Here is a 15,057-nt window from a genome sequence, read left to right as displayed (position 1 = left end):
CTCACCCGGGGCAAAGTCCGGCTGGAGCGGGGAAAAACAAAGGAATAAACGCTAGCGGGGCTTTCAGCCCCCTGTAGGGTTCTTGTCCCGCTGAAACTCCTGTGGAACTGCCTCCGCGCGGCTGCTGGCACTGCGGTGTCCTCAGGGATGCGCTGCGAGCCGCGCTGGACGCGCAGCAGGCTCAGGGACACACGTGTGTGGAACATGGAAACAGCCTTCTCTGAACGGCAGGCTCAGAAGCGTGTTTAGATTCCACTCACATCCTGCTGCTCGGCACTGCCAGTTCCAGGAGGTGCTTCATGGCGAGATTAAACTTTTCCTCCACCCAGAAATGCAGATGTCTGTAATTTTTCTGTGTTCTCTGGTATTTGTGGTAATTCTGTCACGTCTGCTTCTGTTTCCTGCCTTGTCTCTCACATCACAGATACAGATGGATATTAATGTGCACGGCGTTATTCTCAGAGGGTTTGGGGTTGTTGATTGGGTTTTTTTTTTTTACCAGCTGTAGTAGCAACTCAGCTTTGAAGAAGATGCAGTTGCTTGTGCTCCAGGTGTTAACCACTGTGGCTTTGCAGAATTCGTGGCTCATACGTATGGCTTACACATTTTCCTTCTCAACTTTTCATAGAATCCTAGGAGGCTTTGGGTTGGAAGGGACCTTAAAAATCATCTCATTCCAACCTCACCCTGCCATGGGCAGGGAAATCTTCCACTAGACCAGGTTGCTTAAGGTTGCTTCCACTAGACCAAGTTTTCTCTCTTTGCCTGTTCATTTGCAAGCTCAGGCCACTTTTTGTGTGTTTTGGAGTGGTTTTGTGTATTTTGTTATAATTAAGATTATAACAGTGATAATACCTCCCTTAGACGAGGTTTTCCTGTGGGTTTTTTTAACTCTTTGGTAGTGTCTTGATAGCTTTCTGAATCCTTCCCCCCAAAAGAAAACCCCAAAGCTACAGGATATTAGAAATGCTTCCTCTACGTAACTGAACCGCTCTGGTTATACTTTGTTTAGAAGTTCAGAGGTCTGCCAAAAGGCTTCCAAAGCATCCCTACTCTGACAGTTGTTGGCTCTTGCAGGTCCGGGAATGGAAGAAGGAAGGCAGCAAGAGATACATGTGCACGGGCCGGCCCGGCTGGCTGACTGTGTCACTCCGTGTTGGGAAGTACAAGAAGACTCATAAGAACATCATGATCAATTTAATGGATGTTCTGGAAGTAGACAGTGAAAGACAGGTAACAAATTCCATCACAAAGCATTCACTATAATGGATTTTACAGTTTTCTTTACAATACTCGGAGCTGAAGAGATCAGATTCCACAAAGAACAAAATTTTGTAGCAGACCCATCAAATTTCAAGGGTTTACAATGTGTGCTTGGATCGTTTTATCCGAAAAACCCAGCATATGGAATTGCTTGGCTTTTATGTGCTGAAGTCTAAAAGACCAGATTGATTTATGGGTTTGGGCACTGAGCAACAAGATGTTGAGGCAGAGGAGGAATCACTAAACAGTTCCCACTATTTTTAGTAGCGCTCTTAGGAAAGTGAGCCTCTGAGTTCTGGTAACAGATGGAAGTATATCCAGTTAGCCATATTTTGTCATCATTAATGCTGAACTCTCCATTTATGTTTGTTGAGAACTTGGGGTGGGTTTTGTTTGGTTGGTTTTTTGTTTTTTTGGGGTTTTTTTGCTTTTTAGGTTGTTCGTGTGGAACCTTTGGTGTCCATGGGCCAGCTGACTGCATACCTGAATCCCATGGGCTGGACTATTCCTGTGGTACCAGAGCTTGATGATCTCACAGTAGGTAAGGGTCGTTGATGACAAGAGACTCACTGATTTGCTGCGCTTTCATTAGGGTTTTTTATGCAGTAAAACACTGCATGGTTTTAAAGGTTCTAGAAATACTCTGTTGAACATTATGTTCTTCGTGGTATTTATGTTATAAGCACTTCCTTTATTTTTAAATAGTCTTAAAAATTGAGTTTATGAAGTGGGTGTTTGCTCTCATAAATCACCCACATTTTGGACTGTGTTTCATTTGATTTGTTGTGTGCTCTCTTGATAAGGTGGCCTGATCATGGGAACTGGCATTGAGTCTTCATCCCATATCTATGGACTTTTTCAGCACACTTGCGTGGCCTATGAACTTGTTCTTGCTGATGGAAGCCTTGTGAGATGTTCACCAGTAAGACAAAATGTTACTTTGCTATCATTTACAATGTCATTGACAGTTATCGTTGTGGATATATGATTTAGTATGACATACTTTTTGCAGACTGAAAACTCAGACCTATTTTATGCAGTGCCTTGGTCTTGTGGTACTCTGGGTTTCCTGGTTGCAGCAGAAATAAAAATGATTCCTGCCAAGAAATATGTCAAAATACATTACAAGCCAGTGAGAGGACTGCAGAAGATTTGTGAGAAGTTCACTGAAGAGTCTAAGAAAAAGGAGAATAGTTTTGTGGAAGGACTTATGTATTCCTTGGATGAAGCAGTCATCATGACAGGAGTCTTGACTGATGAAGCTGAGCAAAGCAAGGTAACTAAAGGGAAGTTACTCACAATGACAAAAATACTCCCAAAGTCTAACCAAAGCTGTACTAGATGCTAGGATAAAACCATTATAAAACTGGAACAATCCCTTAAGGTAGGATTAAAAATTAGATCTGTCCATGAGAATATTTTAAATAACAGCCCTTTGCTATGATGACAGAGTCTGTTCTGTAAATCTCCTCAACTGATGAGAAATGACCCACTGATTTCATTGTTCTAGCCAATAATTCAGTCTGCAGCCTCTTCACTGCAGTACCTGAGGAGGAAGAGAAGGATCTTAGACTGAACAATGCTGCTTTGAACTGCAGTTATTCAGAGTAACTCTCTTCCCAGCAAGCTTTTAATTCTGTTAATACTCATAAAAGTATATCAGGGACATGCACAGGAGAGTCATGCTAAGTGTTCCTGCAACCCTCCACCTGGATGTTTCTCCTCTGCTGTGTGAGATTTTGGATTAATGGTGGGTTTAGAGATTGGCATTTTAGGAATTCAGTTCTGTCACATTTCTGGGCTCTTAAATAGCTTGTCAGTGGCAAGCCTTACTTAAACCTTAATGACAAGAAAGGTAAGCAGGAGCCTTGCAGGTGGAGGAGTGAAGGCTCCCTAGATGCCTTGTGACAGTCTCATCCAGAGGGTATAACACAGATTCCTCCCAGGAAAGGAATCTGGGGACATCCTCTGTTGTCTAGCAAGGTGTAACTGTTGTCTAATGAATGCATGTTTTCTTGTAGATAAACAGAATTGGCAACTACTACAAGCCGTGGTTCTTCAAGCATGTGGAGAAGTATTTGAAAGCTGACAGGACTGGAGTAGAGTACATTCCTTCCAGACATTACTACCACAGACATACTCGCAGTATCTTCTGGGAGCTCCAAGTAAGACCAGTTCCAAAATACGGATAGATCTGCAGGAAGGTACTCTGCCCTTTCCCAGTGTAGGTACAAAGTACCTTCTTCCCCTTGGCAGCGACTTCTGTCTTTCATGGCAGAAAAAAACCAGCAAACTTTATGGCAAATTTACAAGTCCTGCATTTGGGTACAGCAAATCCAAAGACACTTGTTCACGTATAAGGCGTTGTATCAGAAACTCCTGACTTTTGGTTTAGTGCTTTTCTGAATTTAGACCTTAAGTATGTCTTTCAGCGTTAAATTTTTGTACCTACTGAGTGATTTTCAACTTCAGATGGTGGAAAAAACATGAATGTGAAATTCTGGCTGAAAAACTGCCCCGCCAAAAGTAATTATGTAGCATGTCATTACCTGGAATTTCACAAATGTGTTTATTGTCATGTGTACTTACGCAAAACTTTATTTGATATTCTGAAATATTCCTGTTATCTCATTTTGAATCTCTGGAGTGAGGTAACAGATCCTTTCAGCTCCTGCAGAAGCTGAACAGGAGTTGGCTGTGCAGGTGGTAATTAAAATTTTACAGCTTTAAAATGCTTTTGAGAAATTTTATGTGGTTATTGCAAAACTTCTGTAAGGGTAGCTCCTTGTGCACTCCTCCCTTGGCTGTTGTAACATGATAGCCTGTTGCTCTCTGAACTTTATTGTCTGCAATTATTTATTTGGGGCTGGGTATGTTGTGGTTCGTACAACTGAAAATCAGTGGTAACCAGAGAAGGCTTGGGGCAGGGCTCTGTAGCCAAGTGCAATCCAGGCCCCTCTAATTTGCTCATATTTGTATTTTAGGATTTCACAAAACTATCAGTAATTAAATTTATTGAGAATCTGGTTTAATATTGCTCCGAGGCTTCTGAAGTGTTCTTTTGTTCCGCTTACACCTTCTTCAGTCGAACTGTTTTTCTTTCCTCTTTGAAGGATATCATTCCTTTTGGCAATAACCCTGTGTTCCGTTACCTGTTCGGCTGGATGGTTCCCCCAAAAATCTCCCTGTTAAAGCTCACCCAAGGAGAAGCCATTCGGAAGCTGTACGAGCAACACCACGTTGTGCAGGACATGTTGGTGCCAATGAAGAGCCTTGAAAAATCCATCCAGACCTTCCACGTTGACCTTAATGTAAGAACACATTGTCTTAGAAGGCAGCAAATCTTGGGTTGTGATAAGAAGTGTGATTGTTGGTTATAAGACATAATATCCTGCTTGTGCAAAAAGTCCATTATTGTGTCCTGGGGAGTGCTGTGCTGTGTGAGTCCATGGTGCAAGGCTGCAGCAGAAATAAACACAGCTTTCTGAAAAAGAGAAGAATTAAATAAGAGAGTCAAACTTTAGTAGAAGCCAACACTTCTGAAAGATTTTTATCTTAGACTAAAATTTGAACTGATCTTCACCTAGAATGATTGGTGGTCTCACTAAACACCAACTGTGGAGATTCATTTCCCTTTCTTGCTTTTATTTCTGAATTTATTTTAGTTAGTATAGAATTTCAATTTTGACAATTTCAGTTTTGGATTGACCTGGAAAAGAAATCACTTCCTTCTCTTTTTGCTCAGAATGTTTATTCAGTTGTTGCTTTGAGATTGAGGTGGTTTGTTTGTGGGATTTTTTTTCCCTTTTAATTTCAAATATTTAAGGGGAGGAGATGTAACTCTAGGAGGACATTTTTAATCTATTTGTGTTATGGTCATTAGAAAGTCCAGCTAAAAACAACACCAGGACAGCTGGGAAGGAAGAGCTGAAAGCAAGGGTTTCAGTCCCAGATTGGGGAGAAGTTCTCTTAACTCTTCATTTTGTAACATTTATTGTAGAGCTTAAAGGATGATTGTGTTAAAAAATAAGTGATAAAGTGTTTTCCTGCCCCTGCAGGTGTATCCTATTTGGTTATGTCCTTTCATATTGCCCAACAATCCTGGTATGGTCCATCCCAAAGGAAATGAAACTGAACTCTATGTGGATATAGGAGCTTATGGAGAGCCCAAAAGCAAGCAATTTGAAGCCAGAGCTTCAATGAGGCAAATGGAAAAGTTTGTAAGAAGTGTGCACGGGTAAGGACCCCACTCCTCAGAATAGTAGTAATCTCATATAATTCACACCCATGTGGTTTAATCAGTTATTTATCCTACAGAACTTTAATATTTAATATTGCAATAATTTAACAACCACAATAATTGGAAACTAATTTAATTTCTAATTTTGGTGAGTTTTAAATACGATTTCACTTTATTATTTGATTACAAAACCAACCAAACAAAAGGACACACTGGCTGAAGTTCTTGCAGTGTAGTTGGGAGCTGGGTGACTTCAGGTCACCTTTCAGCTCCAGGCTGCTCTGGGAGTAGAGTCTGCTGCTACAAAATACATCCTTGGAATCCCTCATTCAGGAATCCCAAAAGTTTGGACAGCTTCCCTGCCTGCCCTTGGGACTGCTCTCCCTGCAGTCCTTGCAGCGTCACGCGGTGGCTCTGCCCCATCCTTGCACCACCAGGACGTCCTTGCCCAGGGGCCAGCCTTGGCTGTCCCTGCAGTCATTCCCTGTGTGCTGGTGGCATTCTTTCCTCCTTCAAAACTTGTCCTCCAGAGCTTCCTTTTCCCTGCCTCGGTTCTTATTACACAGGACCACAGTGGGCGTGAGGCATGTGCCCACCATCTGTCACGGACTCGAGCCAGCCTAATTTGCTGGAGCGGTGTCAGTGGAGAAGCAGCCACAGGCTGGTTTCTCAGGAACAAAAAAGCAACTACACGGTATTTTTACACCATCAGTATAATTTATCCCCATTTCTATTTTGACCTACTTCTCAGTCTAACAGTGATCATGTCCCATGTGGCTGAGCAATAATGGCAAGGCTGCTTCGAGATGATTTGGGGACTGCAAATGACTTGGAGCTGCAAGAAGTGATTTGCCAGAGAACAAAGCAACCCAAAGTTAATTTTAAGCTTTTTTTTTTTTCATTAAGTTGAAATTAAGCTTTTAATTTAAAGCTCTTTACTGACAAAGTTTGGTCTGTTTTCTACCTGTCACTGGGAAATGAACAATGGATAAATGGTTAATCTTCCAGTTTCATAATCACACAAAACAATAGATCTTTTATGTTAGGTTGTGTTTTGCTGCTGTATTCTGATGGAAGCTGCAGTTTAGAGAGCACACTATGGAAGCGAGGAAGAGTCCACAGCTAAAGAAGGATTTAATTTGTAAATGGACCTTTGTTATACTGTGCTTTGTTTACACTATGAATTTATCTTCTTGGCCTGGTCTCATTTGGTGGTGTCTTGCCTTCTTAGTTCTGTTCTCAAAGAAATGAAAAAGTCAAAGGATGCATTGTTACATCTGTCTTGAATGGATATTGTAATGCAGGCAAATATGAGATTCTGTGTTTGTACCTCCATGGATCCTAAGAAAACAGGCAGAAAAAAACCACTAAGTCCATAAAACATAATTGGCTGAGTGTCCCAGCATAATCCATGTGAGCAATTGTATTGGCTTGTTTTTAAAAAGCACTGTTGATGTTTTTGTTTTGTTAAGTATTTGCTATTCATAGCTTGCACTGAATTGTTTTTTTTTTTTTTAATATTCTATATCAAATCTTGTGGCTCAGTTAATACTGAATCTCTGTCTCTTCTTTTTCCCTTCTCTCCAGTTTCCAGATGCTGTATGCAGATTGTTACATGACCCGTGAGGAGTTCTGGGATATGTTTGATGGCTCGTTGTACCACAAGCTGAGGGAGCAGATGAATTGCAAGGATGCCTTTCCAGAAGTGTATGACAAAATCTGCAAAGCTGCAAGGCACTGAGCCTGGCTGAGCTCACCAAGCAATCAGGGAAAGAGGAATTTACCTATAGCTAGTCAGTATATCCTTTAAAAAAAAAAAGCTTTATTGCTCTCCAAATAAGCTCATTCTTATTGATGTTTAAAGGTATGAATTCCTGCTTTACACGTTTATGTTTAGTATTTCTTCGTATGTTTTAAAAGCAGTTTTCCAAACTCAGAGTGATTGTTTTTAAGAAATCTGAAGTGCTAGCCTTTGTATCTAATGTAGTGACATAGGTGAGTTCACCTATTTCCAAGCAGAAAAAAAATAATGGGAATGGATGAGGACACTGGAGCTACACCAGCTGTGTACTGTAGCTATATTTAACTCGACTTCTTGGAATGGGAGGGAGGGCTCAGAAATAGGTGCCAAAGCTGAACACGTTGTCCAATTAATCATGTTGTTAAAAACATTTGCCTCCAGTCAGTGTCCTGTAGAGCAGCTCTGCAGAGGGTCATCCACATTCCATCATCCTCTGGCTGCGTGGTTGTGGTGCTGCGCTGCTCAGCTTGTCCTGCAGGGCAGCTGAGCTCCCCAGCCCTGGCTTCTGCTGGAAAATTGAGCATTGAGGTGTGAAGAAGATGCTTTTTACTTGTGCCTATCAGATTTGTACTGATTTTTGATTATGGAGTGCGAATGGATGTAGGTTTTTAGGTATTTTGTAGTTGGCCAACAGTGCATTGGTTTTTTGCCCCAAAGTATCAATGTTCTGGCTTTGTTAGACCACTGAAAAAAAAAAAAAAATGCTGCTATTTCATATAGCCAAATTTTAATTTCTTTGTGGGTCAGTTTATTTGGGTTTCTTTTGGGTTTGTGTTTTTTGGGGTTTTTTGGTTGTGGCTTAATTTTAGTGCCTTATAAGTACTCAGTTGGAGGAAGATATGGCTTATCTCAGACTGTTCTGCCCTGGCCTGTAGGAGAAGGAAGTAAAGGCTGCGTTTTTAGGAGGTTTGTTAGAGCAACTGGCTGTGGATGAGAACTCTTGATGTGAAGCCTGATACACACAGGCTTTGGTTCTGACTCGAGTGACATTTTTGCTTTTCATTTTAGCTGGGTTAGGTTGATAGGCTTTGTAAAAGGACTGTTTCAGTCACCTGGAGAGGAAATAACAGCAAGTACTGTTAGTTCCCTCTTCTGCTGCTCGCAGGTGAAAATGGCACGGTCACGGACTTGATACAGTTGAGTGTAGAAGTGTGGAAATGTTTTGACCCTGTAGCCAGAATCAGGGTTCCAAACCAAGCCTGTGTCTTGTCCAAGCAGTACTGAAAATTGTTACTTGAAACCTTACTGAGCCTGAGAGAAAAGAAAGTAATTTTCTTGAGGCTTGTGTAGGGGGTAACCCGGAGAACTTCTCAAACAGTTACCAGTGGGAGGTGTAATTTTATTATGCTTGCTAAACCAATGATTTTATTTATTGATAGATGGATGTTTAAGGTCCAGATGAAACCAATGATAAAGCAGTAGCAGGAATAAGCTTGGGCTGTAACTCAGTGATGCACACTGTGTGCAAGTAAGGTACCCCCTCAAACCCTGCGCAGGGGCAGCATTCCATGGGGAGACACGGCCAGTGCAGAGTGTCCTCAGTGCTGCCCGAGCCGTGGAGCTGTGTCAGTGATCCAGGAGTGTCTGCCACGCCTCCTGGTTGCACCAGGGGTACACAGGAAGGCAAGTGTTGATTCTCAGGGCGTGACCTGCCTTCCTGCCCCTACGAGGGAATTGTCCCTGGGGTGAAGCTACGATGTAGCCCAGTGCTTGTATAATAGTCTGCACAGAGCAAGAATGGTTTGGTTAGCTTTGAAAGGGCAATGTTAAAACAGCTAGAGGATATGCAAATACTTCTACTTAGGCTGTGTTTCACTTATGTACTGATGATCTTTAGGTATGCACTGTGTTTGTTTTTTCACTCCTTAATTTATTGGCAGACTTTGTACGCCGTGATTGGGTACTGCACTGTATCAGTCACACACATGCACACACATCATTGCTGTTGCTCTTGGTTTTTAGTTGTATGGGCTATTGAAAATAAAGCTCTGGCCGGTGTACTGTTCCAAGGGGTGTCTTTTAATGAGTGATTGCTTGCTTTTCAACAGCTGTTTATCATTTCTCTCGTGCTTCTTGTGCCATTCCACATGGCCAGCGATTACTGAGAAAAGTCTGGGTAAGAGAGCCAAGGCATTGTGAGGGAGGTGGTGGGAGGTGATGTTTGTTAAGAATGTCTTTGAAGTCTGTGAGCCTTCACTTATCTTTGCCCCAAGACACCTGCAATAAAAGAAATACCTCATAGCTGAGCCTTTAACCCTTCAGTTGTGCCCCACTAGCTCCATACAGCCTCATGATGCCAATTGTCCCGATTTTTTTACACACCTCCTCATTCTTTCCCTCTGCCATTTTGTCCAAGGAGGACAAACCCCCATTTTGGATTTAGGTGCTACCCACTGACAGTGGGTAGTTAGTTCATTCTTCTCATTTCATGCTAATAAATCTAATCCCTGCCTTGAATGAGCAGCCAAACGTGAGAGGAAGACTTAGTGCACTCCTCAGCCTGAGGAGTTTCACACCCACGTCTTCTGTGTCCTTGATAAATGCCTTCATGACAGCTCTGTAGGCTCAGTGGGAGGTGTTCCTGCCCCTCCCCGATTACAGCTGGTACACCTCCCAGTGCTCTTTTCCCAGGGAGAAGCTCCCAGGCTCTCTCCTGAAAGCCAGGCTGCCGAGTGCCTCAGCTCTGCTGGAGCTGCGGTTCAGGTGCCAAAGCCCTGCGTTGCTTTGATCACACACTCTGTGCTGGCCTTGGCTTAGGCTGCATTTCACAACCCTCCTGTGTTGTCCCAGCAGCATTTCTGTGCCCTCCCTCATGCACATCACTGCTCAGGCATTTCCCTTCAGAGACCTCCTTGGGAACAATAGTCAGGATTTCCTTAAATCACTGCAGTTTTACCTGTGTTCCATTATCTCCCCCCACCAAATGATAATTGCAGATTAATTAGCGTACTTAATCAGCCACAACTAACATGTAATTACACCTAGATTTAATTATTCCTGTCTGGTCTAAACACTTGTACGAGACCTGATAAAACTTAATTCCAGGAGAACCAGCGTGCTCCCAGTACATTTTTATGGCCAGCCTTTGTTGCTACTGACACTTCCTGCTCATCTCACTCTCTCCATTGCCTCCAGGTTTTCATTCCCTGCTCTGCTTTGCTATGGTAGCACTTTTTCAGACCCAGTTCTCTATGAAGTTGTGGTGGACCTGGGGCGACTCAGGTGTGGTAACACCACCCATAACAGGTATGTGCGACTCCTGTGAGTAGCAGCAGAGTTTGAAAGGATGTGTTTAACCCTGAGTGAGCTGCGTGTGCCACCACATCTTCCTTGGGAGGATGTGCAGGATCTGGCATCCTCTTCTGATGTATGTAACTTCTCTAAAGTCCCAGCTGAAAACAGTTAATTACTGCTCAGTTGCAGTGTCACTGCCCCCCTCCTTTAAGTCACCATGTTCATCCAGGCAGAGAGAGGACAGGGAATCCTCTCTGTCATGCTTCCTGTCAGCCCTATCTATCCCAGGGAACGCATGGTACAACTCCAGCAGTTTCTCTTGTCTTTTGCTCCTGGGCCTGCCCAGGTCCTGTCAGCCCCTGCCATGTGAATTGCAGGCTCCTGGCTGCTCCTGAGGTTCCCCCAGTTTGGGAAATGCCCCATGCACCAGGCTGATTGTGCCAGCATCAGAGCCACTCACCTCGGCGAGTGATACAGCAACAGTGGCACATCTTAACCCAAGGGAGCCCACACTGCAGGGGAGGGAGGAGAGGACACAGTAACCAGTGAGAGCCCAGCCAGTCTCCTCCAGGAGCAGTTCTGGCCACAGCAGGCCACAGAGAGTCGATTATCTCTGCAGGCTGGAGCACGCTCACAGTCACCTACTGCCAGCTGCAGTGAAGGGCAGCAGTGTCACAACCTCCCCACTCAAGCGTAATCCGAAAGTTCCCCACCAATTACAAAGATGTCTTGACCTCTTTCAAGCTGCCTGTTCCTCACTCAGCTGGATAAAGGAGAGAAACCATGTGGATTCCTGCTGTTCATCCCTAGCCAAGGTGGACTATTTCAGACTAAAGCTTTCCCTGCCTGCTTTGAGCCCTTTAGGCTTTGTTCTGGTTCTCCGTGGGGAAGCTGCCAAGATGAATACAGCTCCAGGAATGGGTACTAAGGGAGGGGCTCCTACCTGCACTGGCTCTGTGCTGTGCTGATGCTGCTAGAGGATAAACTGGCTTTTAAGCAGCAGACTATGACTTTTTTGAGGATACAAGGAGCTCCTAGCACCTAAAAGGACTCAAACCCAGCTGCCCTCATCCATGAAGTGCATCTGCTTGCTTGCAGGTGAAAGAGAGCAAAACTAATGGGAAGGGTTGGCCAAGCATCCCTTGAAAAGGGCAAAGGCCTGAGGATGCAGGTAGAGGTAATGTGGTCGCTGCTGAGCTCCTGGCAGGCTCACCTGCCTGCAGGCAGCATGTGCTCTGTGGTTGGTGCTCAGCACATCTCGTGCTTCCACCCCAAGTTGCTCCCAGCTTGAGCTGGGTGTCCTGGACCATTCCCTATGCAAGGAGCTGCTTCCCAGCAGCCACAGACAGGCTGGGAGATGAGAAGAGCTACATCAGTAAGTCCAGCTCTCCCCACACATCCAGCTCTCACCTGGCTGCCTGTGTCCCCAGGACTGCCTGCAGCCACAGGCTGACAGCTCTGGTCCCCAAGAACTGCGGGGATGGTGGCAGCCCTTGCCGTGGCAACCATCACCGTGGCACCCAGCATCTCCATTCCCTAGGGGATGTCCCCTCCTCTGTGCAGACAGGGCTGGAAAACAGCAGGGTCATGGCAGGGGAAAAAAAAGTGTTGTCTGCTCAGGAGGAGCTGTCTGAAAGTACCCAAGGGTTACCCAGGAGGGAGCACCTGCACCTTGGGTAGCTGCCAGGGTGCAGGGGGTGTGCAGTAATTTTATATCCCCCAGCAACTCCTCAAGGGGCAAATCAAAAGCAGGACCTGTAACCACCACTCCCCTGGGCATAAAAACATTGTCCAGCAGTTACAATAATATCACTGGAGGGGATTCAAATCTGTGGGCCAAGTGTGTGAGCCAGCAGTGTGGGGTCACGGACCCCACAAGCTGTGTAGGAGCATGTCCACGGGCGGGTGGGATGTGCCACCACTCTGTGCCAGCCCCAAGCCCAAACTGCAGATCCTCTGCAGGATGGAGAGAGGTTTGACCATTGAATGACTTGGCCTCTCACCTGCCTTGACTTCTCTTCCCCAGCCCTGGCCTGGTGCTATCTGGGGATGCTGCTGGAAAGGGAAGAACCATTTTCCACCACCCCAGTGGCTACTCTCACACTGACCCCTTGATCTCTTTGGTGCTGTGCCAGGGACTGATTCAAGGCAGCTGCTATTGCCTGCTTGATCTTTCATTTATCTCCTCCCCATCCTCGGCATTTTTTCCTCCCGGAAATCCCTCGGGGCAAAGAGGGAGGGAGGCCCCAGACAGGAGCTGAGCCCCTCAGTCTCACCCTGTGCAGGGCACACCCCTCTCAGGCCACACGTTTGGCCCCGATGCCGTAAATCAGCCCCAGCAAAGCAGCGGGTGAGCAGTTTGGTGAAAGGCTGCAGGGACAGCAGTACCTTTATTAGGTTCCCCCAGCACAGCTGGAAAAAATAAGGAGCCCAGACAGGCTTTCAGGCACATAACCCCTGAGCTGAGCCCTGCATTCAGTCCTGTCTGCTGATAAGAGATCAGCTTTCCCCACAGACCACGTCTCCTGTGTAGCCTTAAACCCTCCTGGTTAAGACACTGCCCCAGTGAATCAATCCAAGATGGTTTTGTCCCTTTGATCAGCACAGCAGGTAATAAGTCACTGATGGAAATGTGTTTCACTTCTCTGGCTCCAACAACAGAAATGAAGACAACCCTCCCGTCCTGAACCACCTGGTGAAAATCTCACAATTCCTGGGCAAGCAGGAGATGGACAGAGGGATTTCCAATGTGGCTCTGGAGGTCCTGAAGGACACAAAGCAGCACCTGGGTGTCCAAGGTGTGAGCAAATTCCTTTCCCACAAGGATCCATCCTGCTCCTCCAGCCTCTGAGACAGCCACAGCGCTTCTCCCAAACAGTGTTTGCAGTGCTTGTCTAATAGTGACAAACACGCAGGGAGAAGTAATTGCCTGACAAAACCAGTGAAGGCTGGTCTGGGAGGGCAAGGAAACCTGGGCCAGATCCCAGCTCTAGCACTGAGCTGCTGAAGGACTCCCACAGGTCCCTCTGGGCACACAGGATGTTGAGTCACCTTGTAGAACTGGCTCGCCTGTTTAATGACTTTAATGCTTCCAGATAACCTGGAGCATCAAAGATGTGCTCTTTAATCCCTTGCTTTTGCCCATTTCCAGCCCTCTGTAAACAGGAGTGCTCATGGGGACTTCACATTATAGAAGAACTGTGAAGATTTCTTCAAATCCCATTTTTAAACAAAACAAGGATTCATTCTTATTTCCCTATATTTAAACAGGATTATTTAACTCCTCATTGAAGTGCTGTCTCCTCCTCTAGTGGAGTACTTTACTATGTGCTCACAGTTGCTCTCTGAGATGTTTAACTCCCTCTGAGCTGAGGGAGGAGGCTGAAAAGTGCAGTGTGGAGGTGGTCACTGGGTGCGAGGCAATGTCTGTCTGCCAGACTGGAGTGGAGAAAGATGGAATGAGATCAGAAGGCTTTTGATCTCTCAGCCCTCCTTCAGCCCCCTCTGAGTGGTTCTGCCCCTGAACACTCGGGACATGCTGCCCCAAGACTGAGCCTGGAAGGGGAAGCTGATGGGCTCATTGTTTTCAAGGACCCATTTTGTCCCGTCCTGGCTCTATTTACTACTTTTTACTATTACATAGGGGTGGACACTCTGCAAGAACTGTTCCTGGTGGATGAAACTCCTGGGCCAAGCTGTGGAGTTTGACCTGGGTGATGCCATTCCCAAACTGCAGCGCCTCAGGGACAAAGAGAAAACATTTGCCATCGAGTGCTTTGAGCAGGTCATTGACCTGGGTGGTGTGGCTCCACTGAGACCTTGTGGTGCCTCCTGCAGACTCAGCTTTGGGCAGGTGAGGCTGGAGACAGAAACGCTGAGATGAGCAGGGGCTTAAGAAAGATGAGGAATTCCCAGTCGGCACCTGCGGAGCTGAGGGCAGTCTGCCATAACCACACTCTGGACGTGACCCAGCTGTCCAAAGCCATCACCAGAGGGGGAGGATGGAGCTGGTGAAGGTGCTGTTTGAGGTGATGAAGGTCAATTCTTCCAAGGGCAGGACGGACAAATGGTCCCTGTCCCTCTGAGCCAGTGGGACGGCAGCAAGTTCCACGGTAGCAGTCTCTCCCAAGAACCGGGACCTTCTCAGTTTTCCAAGCCCTTGTTAATGAGGAAGGGACTCCCGAATCCTGACGATGCCAGTCCTGTGTGAGCCCTGGCCCGGTGCCACCCCCCCCACCGCTGCAGACACTCCTCCTGGCCGGCAGGTGGCGCCCGCTGCACCTGGCGGAACCATAGAGAGCGGCGCGCGCCGCCCGCGTCCGCGTGTGTCCGCCCACGTGACAGGGAGGGGCTCCCCATTGGCCGTGCCGGCGGGGCCGGGCGCGCGCCCCCGCGGGTGTAAGTGTGCGCGCGTGAGTGTGTGTGCGCGTGAGTGTGCGTGTGCGCGCGTGAGAGTGTGCGTGTGTGAGAGAGTGTGTGTGCTCAGGCCCGTGTGTGTGTGCTCAGGTCCGTGTGCTCA

General features: G+C 46.1%; 2 protein-coding genes across 3 annotated transcripts in view; both read left to right on the top strand.

Moving 5' to 3' along the window:
* The window catches only part of DHCR24 (24-dehydrocholesterol reductase), a 9,857-nt gene extending 548 nt beyond the window's left edge, over positions 1-9,309 (top strand). The window contains exons 2-9 of the mRNA XM_042030767.1: positions 1,078-1,233; positions 1,699-1,804; positions 2,067-2,185; positions 2,276-2,539; positions 3,285-3,428; positions 4,377-4,574; positions 5,322-5,500; positions 7,091-9,309. Of these exons, the coding sequence (XP_041886701.1) occupies positions 1,078-1,233; positions 1,699-1,804; positions 2,067-2,185; positions 2,276-2,539; positions 3,285-3,428; positions 4,377-4,574; positions 5,322-5,500; positions 7,091-7,244 (1,320 nt within the window). The 3' untranslated portion in view covers positions 7,245-9,309. The remainder of the gene's footprint in view (positions 1-1,077; positions 1,234-1,698; positions 1,805-2,066; positions 2,186-2,275; positions 2,540-3,284; positions 3,429-4,376; positions 4,575-5,321; positions 5,501-7,090) is intronic.
* Positions 9,310-9,326: 17 nt separating this feature from the next.
* Positions 9,327-15,057, top strand: part of PARS2 (prolyl-tRNA synthetase 2, mitochondrial) — a 7,685-nt gene continuing 1,954 nt past the window's right edge. The window contains exons 1-2 of one of the 2 annotated variants that reach the window (XM_042030766.1): positions 9,327-9,420; positions 10,440-10,550. In XM_042030766.1, coding sequence (XP_041886700.1) covers positions 9,327-9,420; positions 10,440-10,550 — 205 coding nt within the window. Of the gene's footprint in view, positions 9,421-10,439; positions 10,551-14,716; positions 14,937-15,057 lie in introns of those variants that run through there. The other variant, XM_042030765.1, reaches the window with a different exon arrangement.

This window comes from Corvus kubaryi, unplaced genomic scaffold (assembly GCF_017639235.1).
Source record: "Corvus kubaryi isolate FWS band 111438036 unplaced genomic scaffold, C.kubaryi_AGA036_p1.0 37334, whole genome shotgun sequence".
Classification (NCBI taxonomy): domain Eukaryota; kingdom Metazoa; phylum Chordata; class Aves; order Passeriformes; family Corvidae; genus Corvus; species Corvus kubaryi.
The sequence above is the reverse complement of the archived record's forward strand: the minus strand, read 5'-3'. Positions and strand labels throughout refer to the sequence as shown.